Raw genomic sequence first — 15,032 nt, 5'->3', positions numbered from 1 at the left:
TTCTCCAGGAAAAAAATAAATATTATACTAACTCAATATATGTCCATAAATAAATAAGACCAATTGGCTGGCGTTTTCATTGTCTTGCATAGCCTGGCAATGTGCCTATCATTCTTAATTATGCAGAGTTTACCCCTTTCTTTTGATGCTGGAGTGCTTGCCAATTACCAACAGATTTTTTATATTTTCTATTGGTTTGTACTGTGATTTTTACTGTACCTTTAAGAAGCATCAGAGCTTTCTGGTACTCTGGTCTGTGAAGATATGTATATAAGATAGCTCACTTCTCCTTCATATCCCTGTTTATTGTTGTGGAGATTTGTTGGGAGGTAGTGAGTAAAGTTAAAGATCTTGTAATCATTTTGACCATGCCCTTTCTGTTATCAAGTAGTGTTTTTTTTAATTTGCTAACTTTATACTATTTACTTTATTCTTCTATGACAACTTTTCAACAGCAACACATGCTGTTCCAATCACAAGGCATGATTATTATAATTCCCTTTTTTCAAGGTTCTCAATACAGTTGCTCCTTTGCTTTCAGCTTGATCAGAATACAGCAACATGACTGGTCATGATTATATTATGCCTGTGCTCTATTATTTTCCCTGTTTGCCTGGCAGATTGACCTTAAATCGGCACTGCTGTTTCTAAAGCCTTTAATAACATTGATCCTGACGATATTGAAAACTTTTTCCTTGAATTTTATATTGGATGTATCTGAGTCTACACACCAGCTGCCATTTAAGGATTCTGTTATAGTGAGTGAAGTCAAGCAGGTGCTTTTTGCCAAAAAAAGAAGAAAATATCTTATGGAGAGTTGGGTAGCTATGATGAGCTTCCTTAACATCATTTTTAACAGCTAGATTGCCATATATGATGGCAGAACTGGATGGAGTTACAGACTCTGCAGCAGAGAAGGGAGAGCTATAGAATGTGAAGCAAGAGAGTATGTCCTCAGCTGCAGAGCTCTGGATCATCATGAGACTTCTGTGGAGCAGCAGCTGTCAGAGGCTTGTTCTACTGGTAGAGACCTGAAGGCATCCATGCTGCAGATAATATTTAAATGAACAGTAATAGGGAGCCAAGCTGAACAGTAAAACTTTGCAGCACAGTTTAAGATATTGGTCTGTTCTTGTGGGCAGAGCTCTAATACATGGTTGCAATATGTAACGTTACCAGGAAAAATGGCAGTTCAGATTTAGTTTTCTCTTTTTTTATACTGCTACATTCTAATTATCCAGATGAACAAGATAGAAGAAAAAACAAAATGTTTTTACCAAACTACGCAAGAAGCAAATCCAAAACAAGTGGAACCCACAAGAAAATCATCTGTTAAAAGTTAGATATTTTTGTCAAGAGTAACATTTTTTAGCTTAAAACATTTTTCACAATATAGATACTTCGTTAAATACTTTTTATAATTGCATTTTTATTAGATAGTTTCAGAGGAGGGAAAAAGAGAGGAGTATTCAGTTCATATAAAAACACACACATCAACTTCAAACACGAGACTAAACTATGTAACGACAGGATTTCTGAATACTCTATATGTCCTATATATATTCTCCATTCCTCCAAACAGAGTTCTCCCCTCACCCTGCATCAAGAAAAAAAAATGTGTGGAGGTAAGGATCACTACCAAGTAAAATTTGGGGTAATTAAGATTTTCTGTAATTAAATAAATCATATCATAATTTGATTTTACTATCTAGAATAAATAAGTCTCAGAAAAATCTTCATTAAGAATTCAAGCGTGAATGCTATTTTCTAACATCTTTCAGTTTCTCAAATACTATGCACCAGTGGACTACATTCCATGTTGTGATTTTATTCCATTGAGCAAGACTTAATGGAAATTGTTTACAGTTATTAACTATATTGGTAATGAGTGTCTCATACTTGGTTTGCTTTTAATGTTTAGGATGGTTTTCAGCAGAGAAGCAATCCAAAAACTACTTGCTAGTAAATGCCAGTGTTACAGCAATGATGCTCCTGATGATATGGTCCTTGGAATGTGTTTCAGTGGTTTAGGAATCCCCATAACACACTGTCCACTTTTCCATCAGGTGAGATGCACATTTTTACAAGTATTGAAAACTGATATTTATTTAACTTATTCATTTAAAGTGCACCCAACTTCTTAAAATCCCTGTCCAAGTAGCAGACATTCCCACTACAACCTCCCCCTGCTCACCCCTTCCACCCAGAGAAAGTCTGAGAAAACAGATAACAGATAAAGTAAAATTTTTTAAAAAAAACCGTAAAGTGTACTGCCTTTGGTTTGCCTCTGTCTCTATTTTTCCACATCAGCTGAGGCTGAAAGCAGTTTTTCTTTGCACTTAGCATAGTCCGCACTGATTCTTGACCTTGACCTTGAACACAAAACAAGTTCTTCTTCACGCAGCGCACAGTCAACTTGTGGAACTCCTTACCTGAGGAGGTTGTGAAGGCTAGGACTATAACAATGTTTAAAAGGGGACTGGATAAATTCATGGTGGCTAAGTCCATAAATGGCTATTAGCCAGGATGGGTAAGAATGGTGTCCCTAGCCTCTGTTCGTCAGAGGATGGAGATGGATGGCAGGAGAGAGATCACTTGATCATTGCCTGTTAGGTTCATTCCCTCAGGGGCACCTGGCATTGGCCACTGTCGGTAGACAGATACTGGGCTAGATGGACCTCTGGTCTGACCCGGTACGGCCTTTCTTATGTTCTTATGTTCCTTTATTTCTGGGCTAAGCTGAATTTCAAATTAACCCGTTCCTAGACAAATTGCTCACACTGTGTCAGAGGCTTTTCTTTGGTGATTAAAGGCTCCTCTGAGATATATGATCTTATCTAGATTGAAGGTACCTTCTAATGGGCATTGTTTAGATGGATTTTCACACGTGTGAAGATTCCAATTCTCTAAATACCTGCAGGTTTTAGGACCATAATGTACGTACATGTAATATGCTGGGGTACCCTTAGGGGGTAAGGTGCAATGTTTAGACTGTCCCTTACCCATTTTCCACTTACACACACAAAGAGGGTGCCCTGTCCGCGCTAGCGGCTCAGAAACTAAGGATCTTTCCCTACAGGGCACTCACACAGGAGAGACTCACAAGGAAGACTACGACTCTCCTACACCTCCCTTCAGCAAAGAGCGTCGGCTAGTCTCTGGGAGACGGCGCCGCTTACTCTGATTGCATCCAGTGAGATGATCAGACTGTCAGTAGCCCACACGGAAGGGAAAGGGGAGGGAAGATGGGTTCACACACTCCGAGACCCAGGTAGCTTCCTCGCCGGACTATGCCAAGCTGAGTCAGCCCACCGTGGGTCGGATCTCCTAAAGATCCACTAGTTACCGGGCTTGCGTTAGAGCAGTCCTGATCATGAGCTTCCGCTTCACAGGGTACTCTGGGCGTCTTCTGATAACGATCACTCACACTGGTGTACACACACACACACACACACACCCCCCAAGGCCTCTTTTTTTCCTTTTTTTTTTTAACCCTTTTTATCTCTTAAAAAAAATTTTTTTTTTTGTTTTTAACCTCAATGCATCTTTACCTGGTCCGGACCAATACCATGAGGTGGTATGACAACCCCTCTTGAGGCGGTAAAAACCCCTCAGCACCGGTGCATTCTAATGCATTTACCTATGCATTACCTTATGCATTTACCTATGCATTACCTTATGCATTTACCTATGCATTTACCTTGGCCAACTCAGCAGTTCCCAGTACTGCTATAAACTAACCTTATTGGGGCCTCTCCCCAATACCACTCTGCATTTGATCCTGCTGCACAGTCAATAAGTTCAGATGGCGTGAGCCCAACAGAGACAGACGTCCTCACGGACAGTCCTCCTCCGATACCCCAATAGAGATTTCAAAAGGTCTCATACCTCTCATGTGGCGCCATGGGGTTCGAAGGGGAATGATCCGTAGTAGCCGTCTGTGGGTCCGTGGGCGTTGCCATCCCGGACGAGCCCCCAAATTGTCGGAGAAAAACTCAGTTCTCGCTTTTTGTTTGGGTGCAGCAAAATCAAATACTTTATTATTTCTCCAGTAATTACAATGGAGGGAGAAAGTGCCATAGGACACAGGGTCACCCCAGTCCCGGACAGGTCTCTCAACTGGTAAACAATTACAGCAAGCTTTATACCTTTGTTACAGACAATTTCTAGCAATAATACAGACGGTAAAAAGCAACAAATACATTTTGTTTATACATAAGCTTTTCTGCTATCTTATTTGTCTCACTTCTAAGAAAAGCAAGCCTGCATATTTGGTTAGACTGTTGCAAGGTCGTAATAACTTTGTACGCAGTTCTTGTCCTCTCACCTCGCACTATCCTTGCTTCTACAAGTCTCACGTCATTAGGGTTACAGTATGGCCTGACTCTTGCTAACTGACTGACATGCATTAAAATCCCCTTCAAATCCTTATTAATTCTTTCCCTGCTTCCACAGTGCTACAGAAGTGTCTCAGTCCCCCTCCCCTGGCAATGACAAATGACTAAATTTAGTTGCTTAGGCACCTAGTGGGATTTTCAAAAATGATGAAGTGCTTAAGTCTGATTGGAAGTGCTTTTGAAAATACTATTCAATTTGAAAATACTATATGGGAGAGGGATAGCTCAGTGGTTTGAGCATTGGCCTGCTAAGCCCAGGGCTGAGAGCTCAATCCTTGAGGGGGCCATTTAGGGATCTGGGACAAAAATCTGTCTGGGGATTAGTCCTACTTTAAACAAGGGGTTGGACTAGATGATCTCCTGAGGTCCCTTCCAATCCTGATATTCTATTCTGTGTCTATCTGCCTCTTTAGGCACTTAAATACCTTTAAAAATCTAGCCCTTAAATACTGCAATGATTGGTCCTATAGAAAAACCCCAGATACATGAATATTTACAAACTCTAATAGTACTCTCATCCTGTCTATATTTGCTACAGGAAAGTCTTAAAAGTTGAGGAAGTAGAGTGTCAAAAATGGTTTCCACTAGCAGAGAAAAACTAGCAGGCACAGGAGCAAGCAGAAGTAAAAAAAAAAGGGGGGGGCGTGGGGGGACTATGTGGTATGGGGGGTAGAAGGAGAGATGCTGTTTAAAAGGATCCAAAAACTGTACATATTTTGGAAATGTTTTTGAGGAGAGAATACCCAAGACTCCCATCTGGTCCAGAGATTTAAAACCTCCAGAAAATTTAATTCCTTGTTTTGTCATTGGTGTACCTAACCATTTTTTATAGTTTATTTAATTTATAAAATTTAGCAAAATTGAAATCCATCCTCATGTTACATTATTTCATATCACCTTTAGTTTATAAACCTATTCATATATTCTTATGACTTCCAGAAGGCTAATGTCAAAAAAATTCTAAAGTTCACAATTCTTTTTAAGACAGCTTATCTCCTGCACATTTTGTCAACTTTCCTATCAACAGATCAATTAATGTTTTTGATTCCTTGTAGATCTGTGATGTGACTTTTTTTTGCCAGGAAATTCATCTTTTTAGATTAATACATACCAATAACAACATTGGTAAAAATAACTTTTTTCCATCATCAGACATTTGATTCCTGATGATATAGCAAGCAAAATATGAATTATTTTTATTTCCTAAAATTAATTGTTACCTGTTCTATATTTTTTTTAAAATAAGGTGTAAATATATCTTTAATTATATAGGGTCAGATCATGTCTCATTATGTATGCTCAAGCAACAAGTAAGGAGGCATAAAGTGCTCTTTTCCTTCTTAGTGCAAGTGTGCTGTACCACTGATTGCTGCATATCTGGGTATCAGTCTCCACAGAGCTGCAGCATCCTCGTCTTCCACAGATGGGTGAAGGAGCAGTGGAGCCTTGTCTCTTTTCCTCAGTGTGCCCAGCAGTCTAGTTATGCCAGGGCATAGGGAGTATATGCTGCAACAAGTATCGATAGACTGACCCATCACAGTTTACTTCCTCACAGGAGTAGCAGGGAGGAGCAGCAATAGATTGTGACTAGTTATACCACAATCTCCCTCTTGGGTTCCTGCGTGCAACAACTCTTTAGTCTTTAAGGTGCCACCAGACTCCTCGTTGTTTTTGTAAGAAAAATGTGATTGTTAATGTACCATGTCAAGACTGTAATGAAACATGAAGTACATCTTTGATTAAGGGTCTTAAATATAGTAATGGAAGTAACACATAGGAGCCAAAAAGGGATAATGGAGTCATTGACGTGACACAAGAAGATAGTTTTTATTCTAAAACTACTTTTGACACCTCCCACTGAACTGAAAAAGTTCCTTTCAGCCTGACATTTCTCACACTTTGTCTTAGGTCACAGCCTTGGCTTTTTAGCAGGAAGTTTTGAGATAAGTTACTAGCTGTCGCAACCCTGGTCAAGCTTCCCTTGCTGGGGACACACCAGGCTGCTGTGTTTAGACCCACCTGCTTGGCTCATATGCTCTTAAACTCCCCTTGGTCCCTAGAAAAGCTTCAGGCACCACCTCTGGCTTAGCATTTGGGCACTGTAAAAATATCTAACTAGTACAGTCGGTGATAATTGTACACAGTAATTAAGTCCACAGAGAATGAAATAAAGGATCAAATAGAGAAAGCACAAACAGGAGAGTAGTATATAAGATCTATGATGATATACAGAGTCATACATTTTAAGTCAGTTATCTAAAGTAATCTGAAATATAAAGAATGTTGTAATTAATACAGATGCAGTTAAAGCATATTTGTTCCTTATCAAGGCAGCGGAGGATTTATATAAATTTCAAAGTAAACAAACTACTGAAAGAGGGTTTTTTGCCAGACTCAAGTGCAAGTAGTTCAGTAACTATGTCAAAATAAATTTCTTAAGATCATCAAATCCATAGGTATTCTCGAATGTTGAGATTTTCAAAGTGCCTCAGGATATTAGACTCCCTCTTGGTTCTTCAGTGGTTATTTTGTTTTTTAAATAAGCATTTCAGTAACTTAAATTTTAATGGGAACAACTGCAAATGAAACCTGTTTGTTTTACATAAATACTTTGCTCATATTCCACTGAATTGTTGTAGGAAAAAATCATAGAAGATTAGGGTTGGACGAGACCTCGGGAGGTCTCGTCCAACCCCCTGCTCAAAGCAGGACCAACACCAACTAAATCATCCCAGCCAGGTTTAAAAACCTCTAAGGATGGAGATTCCACCCCTCCCTAGGTAACCCATTCCAGTGCTTCACCACCCTCCTAGTGAAATAGTGTTTCCTAATATCCAACCTAGACCTCCCACACTGCAGTTTGAGACCATTGCTCCTAGTTTTGTCATCTGCCACCACTGAGAACAGCCTAGCTCCATCCTCTTTGGAATCCCCCTCAGGTAGTTGAAGGCTGCTATCAAATCCCCCCTCACTCTTCTCTTCTGCAGACTAAATAAGCCCAGTTCCCCCAGCCTCTCCTCGTAAGTCATGTGCCCCAGCACCCTAATCATTTTCATTGCCCATCACTGGACTCTCTCTCCAATTTGTCCACATCCTTTTTGTAGTGGAGGGCCCAAAACTGGACACAGTACTCCAGGTGTGGCCTCACCAGTGCCAAATAGAGGGGAATAATCACTTCCCTTGATCTGCTGGCAGTGCTCTTACTAATGCAGCCCAATATGCCATTAGTCTTCTTGGCAACAAGGGCACACTACTGACTCATATCCAGCTTCTCATCCACTGTAATACCCAGGTCCTTTTCTGCAGAACTGCTGCTTAGCCAGTTGGTCTCCAGCCTGTAGCGGTGCATGTGATTCTTCCGTCCTAAGTGCAGGACTCTGCACTTGTCCTTGTTGAACCTCATCAGATTTTTTTTGGCTCAATCCTAGAATTTGTCTAGGTCACTCTGGACCCTATCCCTACCCTCCAGCATATCTACTTCTCCCCCAAAAAAGTTTTTTAAACAAACAAAAGCGAATACTTCTGTTGCATTGAGAAGTCAGACACACATGGGTTGATTTTGATTCTGTCTCCTTCAATGTAGCTGACAAAGAGTAACAACGTGAAGATATCTGGCAAAGGAGTAATATCTCCTGGAATCAAATATCTTTTTCGTCATAAGAGCCTCACATTTTCACAATTACTCTGTATGGTGGTAGGGTCTTGGACTTCTTATCCTGCCACGTTGACAATTCTGGCATCCAGCATTTAGAACTGGAGCAAAGACAATGACCCTAAACTTAGGTTACTCTTTGTAGAATCCAAGCAGTGCATAAAATAGGGACATATTATAAAATGTTTCCTCCCCAATTTTAAAACAAGTTTCTGTGATGTGCCCCAAAATTAATATCCTAATAGCAGTCCCTTGTTTAATCCTATATATATATGCCAATGTTCAAACAAACACTATGTGCACTTATTTCAGTGCAGGATTATATTGTGTGTTTGTTTAAAAAAATTAAAATATTTTAATTTAAATTTTACTAGATTTTTTGTGAACGTTAGAGGCCCAAAGATATGCAACGTCCTTTTTTACCCAAAGAAACACAATGTGGTCCTGCACTGAAATAAGTGCGCACAGTGTTTTGGTCTATATATTGGCATACATGTAAGGGATCATATGAGGGATAATTTTGGGCCAGATCACAGACATTTGTGACTAGGTTGGGTGTCGAGACAAGAATGAGGGTACGTCTACACTATGGGACTATTCCGAATTTGCATAAACCGGTTTTGTAAAACAGATTGTATAAAATCGAGTGCGCGCGGCCACACTAAACACATTAAATCGGTGGTGTGCGTCCACGGTCCGAGGCTAGCATCGACTTCTGGAGCGTTGCACTGTGGGTAGCTATTCCATAGCTATCCCATAGTTCCCGCAGCCTCCCCCGCCCCTTGGAATTTCCGGGTTGAGATCCCAGTGCCTGATGGGGCAAAAATCATTGTCGCGGGTGGTTCTGGGTAAATGTCGTCAGTCACTCCTTCCTCTGGGAAAGCAACGGCAGACAAGCATTTCGCGCCTTTTTTCCCTGGATTGCCCTGGCAGATGCCATAGCATGGCAATCATGGAGCCTGTTTTGCCTTTTGTGACTGTCACCGTATGTGTACTAGATGCCGCTGACAGAGGCGATTCAGCAGCGCTACACAGCAGCATGCTTTTGCTTTTGCATGACAGCAGAGATGGTTACCAGCCATATTGCACCATCTAGCAATCCATAAATTGGTAAAAAGATGATCATGGCTACCAGTCGTTTTGCACCATTTGCTGCTGTCATAAGTGCCCCTGGCTGCTCTTAGCCAGGGGCGCAAAAGCCAAAATTGGGAATGACTCCCTGAGTCAATCCCTCCTTTTTGGTATCTAAAAATAGAATCAGTCCTGCCTAGAATATGGGCAAGTGTACTAGAGAACCACTGTATCATAGAACCAGAGAGCACAGCTGCTCTGTGTCAGATCCTGCAGAAATTATGAGCTGTATGCTATTCATAGGGGTGCTCCTGCAACAACCCCACCTGTTGATTCCGTTCTTCCCCCAGCCTTCCTGGGCTACTGTAGCATTGTCCCCCCACTTGTGTGATGAAGTAATAAAGAATGCAGGAATAAGACACAGTGACTTGTTAGTGAGAAATGAGTGGAAGGCAGCCTCCAGCTGCTATGATAGTCCAGACAGGACAGTAAGGAGTGTGGAGGAGAGGAGCCCAGCATCCCTCTGCTAGTCCAGGGGCAATTGAATCTTTTTTTTACACATGAAGGGTGGGGGCTGACAGAGCTCAGCCCCCTGTTGCTATGACAATGATGGTTATCAGCCATACTGCACCATCTACCAGGAAAAATTAGGGCCAGGCGCCCTTGATCGACCTGACGGATGCTAGTCAGCATGGTTACCAGCCCTTTTGCACTGCCCCATGTGCCAATAGGCTGATGATGAGGACGGGTACCAGTCATTTTGCACCATCAGCCACCCACGGCGGGGTGGGGGGAGCAAGGATGTTGGTGTTCAGTGCTGCAGCATCGCGTCTATCTGCAGCATTCAGTAAAGATAGGGTGACATGTAAAAGAGAGTCAAGAGAGGATTGTTTTCCCTTTCACTTCTGGGGGTGGGTGGGGGGGTGCGTAAATTGCCGAGCTATGCCCTGACCCACCGCGGACACGGTGTTTGACCCTAGAAGCATTTGGAGCTCAGCCAAGAATGCAAATGCTTTTCAGAGAGACTGCAGGAACTGTGAGATAGCTTGAGTCCTCCAGTCCATGAGCGTCCATTTGATTCCTTGGCTTTCCGTTACGCTTGTCACGCAGCAGTGCGCTGAGTCCCTGCTATGGCATCTGTCTGGAGATTTTTTAAAAATGTTTTTTAATTCGTCTTCTGTAACGGAGCGCTGATAGAACAGATTTGCCTGCCCTTACAGCGATCACGTCCGCATGGTCCATGCGGGAGCTCTTTCTTTATTTTGATTTTTAACTGCATCGCCACACGTGCTGATCGGAGCTCCACGCTGGCCAAACAGGAAATATTCAAAAGTTCGTGGGGCTTTTCCTGTCTACCTGGCCACTGCATCCGAGATCAGATTGCTGTCCAGAGCGGTCACAATGGTGCACTGTGGGATACCGCCCGGAGGCCAATACCGTCGATCTGCGGCCACACTAACCCTAATCCGATATGGTAATACCGATATTAGCGCTACTCCTCTCGTTAGGGAGGAGTACAGAAACCGGTTTAAAGAGCCCTTTATACTGATATAAAGGGCCTCTTAGTGTGGACGGGTGTGGCGTTAAATCGGTGTAATGCTCCTAAAACCGGTTTAAACGCTTAGTGTAGACCAGGCTTGAGTGATATCAACATATGCCATGCAAACTGTCCCCTATGGTAAACATACCACACAGCCATAGCCAATAGCTATAACCTCGGGATGGGCAAACTTTTTAGCCTCCCCAAACAACCAGGTGTGGCCCTGCCCCTGATCTGACCCCCCTTGCTTCTCGCCCCCGGACAGCCCCCCCAGGACTCCTGCCCCATCCATCCCTCCCTGTCCCCTGACCGCCCCTGAACCCCCAGCCCCATCCATTCCTCCTGGACCCCCTGCCCCTGACTGCCCCCCGTTGCCCCATCCAACCCCTCCTCTCATTCCTGACTGCTTCCCTGGGACTCCTGCCCCATCCAACCACCCCTTCTCCCTGACCACCTCCAGAACCCCTGACTGTCCCCCACTGCCCCATCCAACCCCCTGTCTCCTTTGTGACTGCCCCCCCCCCGGGACTCTGCCCCCATTCAACCCCCCTGTTCCCTGCCTTCTGACCGCCCCAACCCCATCCACACTCCCACCACCTGACCACCACCCCGAACTCCTCTGCCCTCTATCCAACCCCCCCCCCAGCTCCCTGCCCCCTTACTGTGCTGCCTGGAGCATTGGTGGCTGGCAGCGCTACAGCCGTACTGCCCAGAGCACCAGGACAGGCAGCTGCGCTACCCAGCTGGAGCCATCCACGCCACCGCGCAGCACAGAGCACCGGGTGGGGCAGCCTGGCAAGAGCTCGCAGCCCCACCACCCAGAGCATTGAGCCAGCAGTACAGTGAGGTGAGGCTGCGGGGGAGGGGAAACAGCAGGGGAGGGGCCAGGGGCTAGCCTTCCGGACCAGGAGCCGAGCAGGAGGGTCCCGCCGGCCGGATGTGGCCCGCGGGCCGTAGTTTGCCCACCTCTGCTATAAACTAGTAAATCCTGCAAGTTGTTCCATGCAGGCAGACCCCTGTGCCCATAGATGGCTTTGTTAAACAAAAATGTAGACAAAAAAACCCAGAAAAAACAACTTACAAGATCACAAAATAATAACCAAACAAAATAAATAAAAGACACAGCACATTTCAGCTGATGTGACCCCACATAGTGATGTTGGAGGCAAGATTGACTTTCAAAAAATGTTAAATTATAGTAAATACTGAAAAACCTATCTTAAAAGAAAGCTATTTTGGACTTCAGTGCAAAATCAAACTCTGAAAATTAGGAAATTAGTTCAGCCAATCACTCAGACAAGCAAGTTTCTTTACATTTACAGAAGATAATGCTGCCCCCTTCTTATTTACAATGTCACCTGAAAGTGAGAAAAGGCAATTTTGGAGCCGGCATTGCCAAGTTATTTGCGTGCCAGATATGCTAAACATTCATATGCCCCTCATGCTTCAGCCACCATTCCAGAGGACACGCTTCCATGCTGATGACATTTGTTAAAAAAATAATGTGTTAATTAAATGTGACTGAACATCTCGGGGGAGAATTGTATGTCTCCTACTCTGTTTTATCCACATTCTGCCATATATTTCATGTTATAGCAGTCTCGGATGATGACCCAGCACATGTTGTTCGTTTTAAGAACACTTTCACCGCAGATTTGACAAAATGCAAAGAAGGCACCAATGTGAGATTTTTAAAGATAGCAAAAGCACTCGAGGTTTAAGAATCTGAAGTGCCTTCCAAAATCTGAGAGGGACAGGGTGTGGAGCATGCTCTCAGAAGTCTTAAAAGAGCAACACTCCAATGTGGGAACTACAGAACATGAACCACCAAAAAAGAAAATCATCCTTCTGCTGGTGGCATCTGACTCAGATGATGAAAATGAACATGCATCAGTCTGCACTGCTTTGGATTGTTATTGAGGAGAACCCATCATCAGCATGGACACATGTCCTCTGGAATTGTGGTTGAAGCATGAAGGGACATATGAATCTTTAGCACATCTGGCACGTAAATATCTTCTGATGCTGGCTACAACAGTGCCACACAAACACCTGTTCTCACTTTCAGGTGATATTGTAAACAAGAAGCGGGCAGCAATATCTCCTGCAAATGTAAAGAAACTTGCTTGTCTGAGTGATTGGCTAAACTGGAAGTAGGACTCAGTGGACTCACAGGCTCTAAAGTTTTCCATACTTTTATTTTTGAATGCAGATATTTTTAATACATAATTCTACATTTGTAAGTTCAACTTTCATGATAAAGGGATTGCACTACAGTACTTGTATTAAGTGAATTGAAAAATAGTATTTCTTTTGTTTTTACAATGCAAATATTTGTAATAAAAATAAATATGAAGTGAGCACTGTACACTTTGTATAGTGTTGTAATTGAAATCAATATACTTGAAAATGTAGAAAACATCCAAAAATATTTAAATAAATGGAATTCTATTAACAGTGCCTTTACTTTTTTTAATCGCTTGACAACCCTAGTTATAACCTTGAGTAGTAGAATTCAAACACCATGATGATTGCAGTCCTTAAAAGTCAGATACATGAACATAAATTAATGCAAGCCAGTCAGTTAAATAGGACTATGTAAAAATGACTGCAATAATTATGGAATCTTTTACAGTAATACTATATTACTGATGTCAAAACATTTGAGATGAGGTCTATTGAGTGATTATTCTTTATCCAAAATTCACTGTACTGTTCTAAAACAGCATTTTTTAAACCAGTGATAACTAGTATTTTTGTTTTATCCTCCAATCTTAGGCAAGACCAATGGACTATCCAAAGGACTACCTTGCTCACCAAATTCCAATATCGTTTCACAAGCATTGGAACGTTGATCCAGTCAAGGTGTATTTCACATGGCTGGCACCAAAGATGGAAGATTCATTTACTGAAAAGAAACAGAGACGTATTAGGGAAGATTTATAATATATAAAATATTTTAAATCTCAGTAAGGTACTGCAGATTAGTGAGACAGGCTGTACTGTAGTTTTGGTGTTGTGTTGTACTACTTGTCTGCATTATTGCATAGAACACTGAATGTTTCAATCCAGTACGTGTTACACTTGTTAGAAAAGGAAGAGGGAACCAGCTTGATTTTGTGCGTGTGTGTGGTTTGAGGATTTATTGTCGGAAATACCTTGAGTTTTGAATCTTGTGACCATTATATTTAACATTTTAAATGTTGTATACGGTATTTTTGTATGTTCCCTTTTGGAATTCTCTGTCAAACACCAGCAATTCACATTTCTCTTTTCCTCACTGTCTAGTAGTGGCCTAAGTTCCATATGTAGGGGCCTAATTCTAAAAGGTACTGAATACCTACACTTCCCAATGACTTCAGAAGAACTTCTGGGTTCTTGAAATCAGTCAAAATCAGGCCTTAGGTAATGAAAGGGTAGGGAGGTGTGCATTTTAATAAACAGCGGTCTGGAAAGAAAACATCATGTACTGTACTTTGTATTGTTTCCAAATAGAGATGTTGCAGATGCATGGGGTAGATGACTCCCTTTTGAGTTTGAACTACTATTGCACTTTTAAACATGTTAGCTTTTGTAGGAAATATCACCCTAGGAAATCCAAAGGAAGGTCTGGGATTCTTAAATTGACTACAAAATGTCGCCATGGTTCATTAAGAAACCTAGGTGACAGTTTCTGTCTTTGGCAACTATAAATGTTTGTCTCTTAAGGAATTTTGAAAATCTAATGTTTAGATATTTATAATGTGCACATCACCATAGTATCTAAGTGCCAAGCTAAAAATTAGTTTGTAACATCCATAATTTATATTATCTACAGCAGGGATCGGCAACCTTTGGCACGTGGCCCACCAGGGTAAGCACCCTGGTGGGCCGGGCCAGTTTGTTTACCTGCCACATCCGCAGGTTCGGCCGATCGCGGCTCCCACTAGCCACAGATCACCGCTCCAGGCCAATGGGGGAGGCGGGAAGTGGCAGCCAGCACATCCCTCGGCACGCGCCACTTCCCGCAGCCCCCCATTGGCCTGGGATGGCAACCTGCGGACGCAGCAGGTAAACAAACCGGCCCGGCCCACCAAAGGTTGCCGATCCCTGATCTACACTATACATACTAAAAATATACAATTAAGTAATATAATGCGTATATTAACATGTAAAGAGTGCTGCATATTTGACTTTGTTTGTTTTCTATGTATAATTCAGTTTTGTAAAGATATTTGTATAAAATCTGGCTTTAATATGTTCTAAACTAATTTTTATACAGTAAAGGATTTTTTCCTTTTAAGACAACAGCATATCATATATATATATATATATATATATATGCTGTTATCTAGCTTTGCTTGCTATGTTGTAACCAAATGCAGGGTCTTAA

The 15,032-nt window shown here is 42.2% G+C and overlaps 1 protein-coding gene across 10 annotated transcripts in view; it reads left to right on the top strand.

The window, feature by feature from the left end:
* B3GLCT (beta 3-glucosyltransferase) overlaps positions 1-14,595 on the top strand; it is a 143,874-nt gene extending 129,279 nt beyond the window's left edge. For 9 of the 10 annotated variants that reach the window (XM_045016436.1, XM_045016428.1, XM_045016449.1 and 6 more), the window contains 2 exons: positions 1,922-2,066; positions 13,439-14,595. In XM_045016436.1, the coding sequence (XP_044872371.1) occupies positions 1,922-2,066; positions 13,439-13,606 (313 nt within the window). In that variant the 3' untranslated portion in view covers positions 13,607-14,595. Of the gene's footprint in view, positions 1-1,582; positions 1,840-1,921; positions 2,067-13,438 lie in introns of those variants that run through there. The other variant, XM_045016486.1, reaches the window with a different exon arrangement.
* Positions 14,596-15,032: the final 437 nt, after the last annotated feature.

This window comes from Mauremys mutica, chromosome 1 (genome assembly GCF_020497125.1).
Source record: "Mauremys mutica isolate MM-2020 ecotype Southern chromosome 1, ASM2049712v1, whole genome shotgun sequence".
Classification (NCBI taxonomy): Eukaryota; Metazoa; Chordata; order Testudines; family Geoemydidae; genus Mauremys; species Mauremys mutica.
Note: the sequence above shows the minus strand (reverse complement) of the source record. Positions and strands in the feature narration are given on the sequence as shown.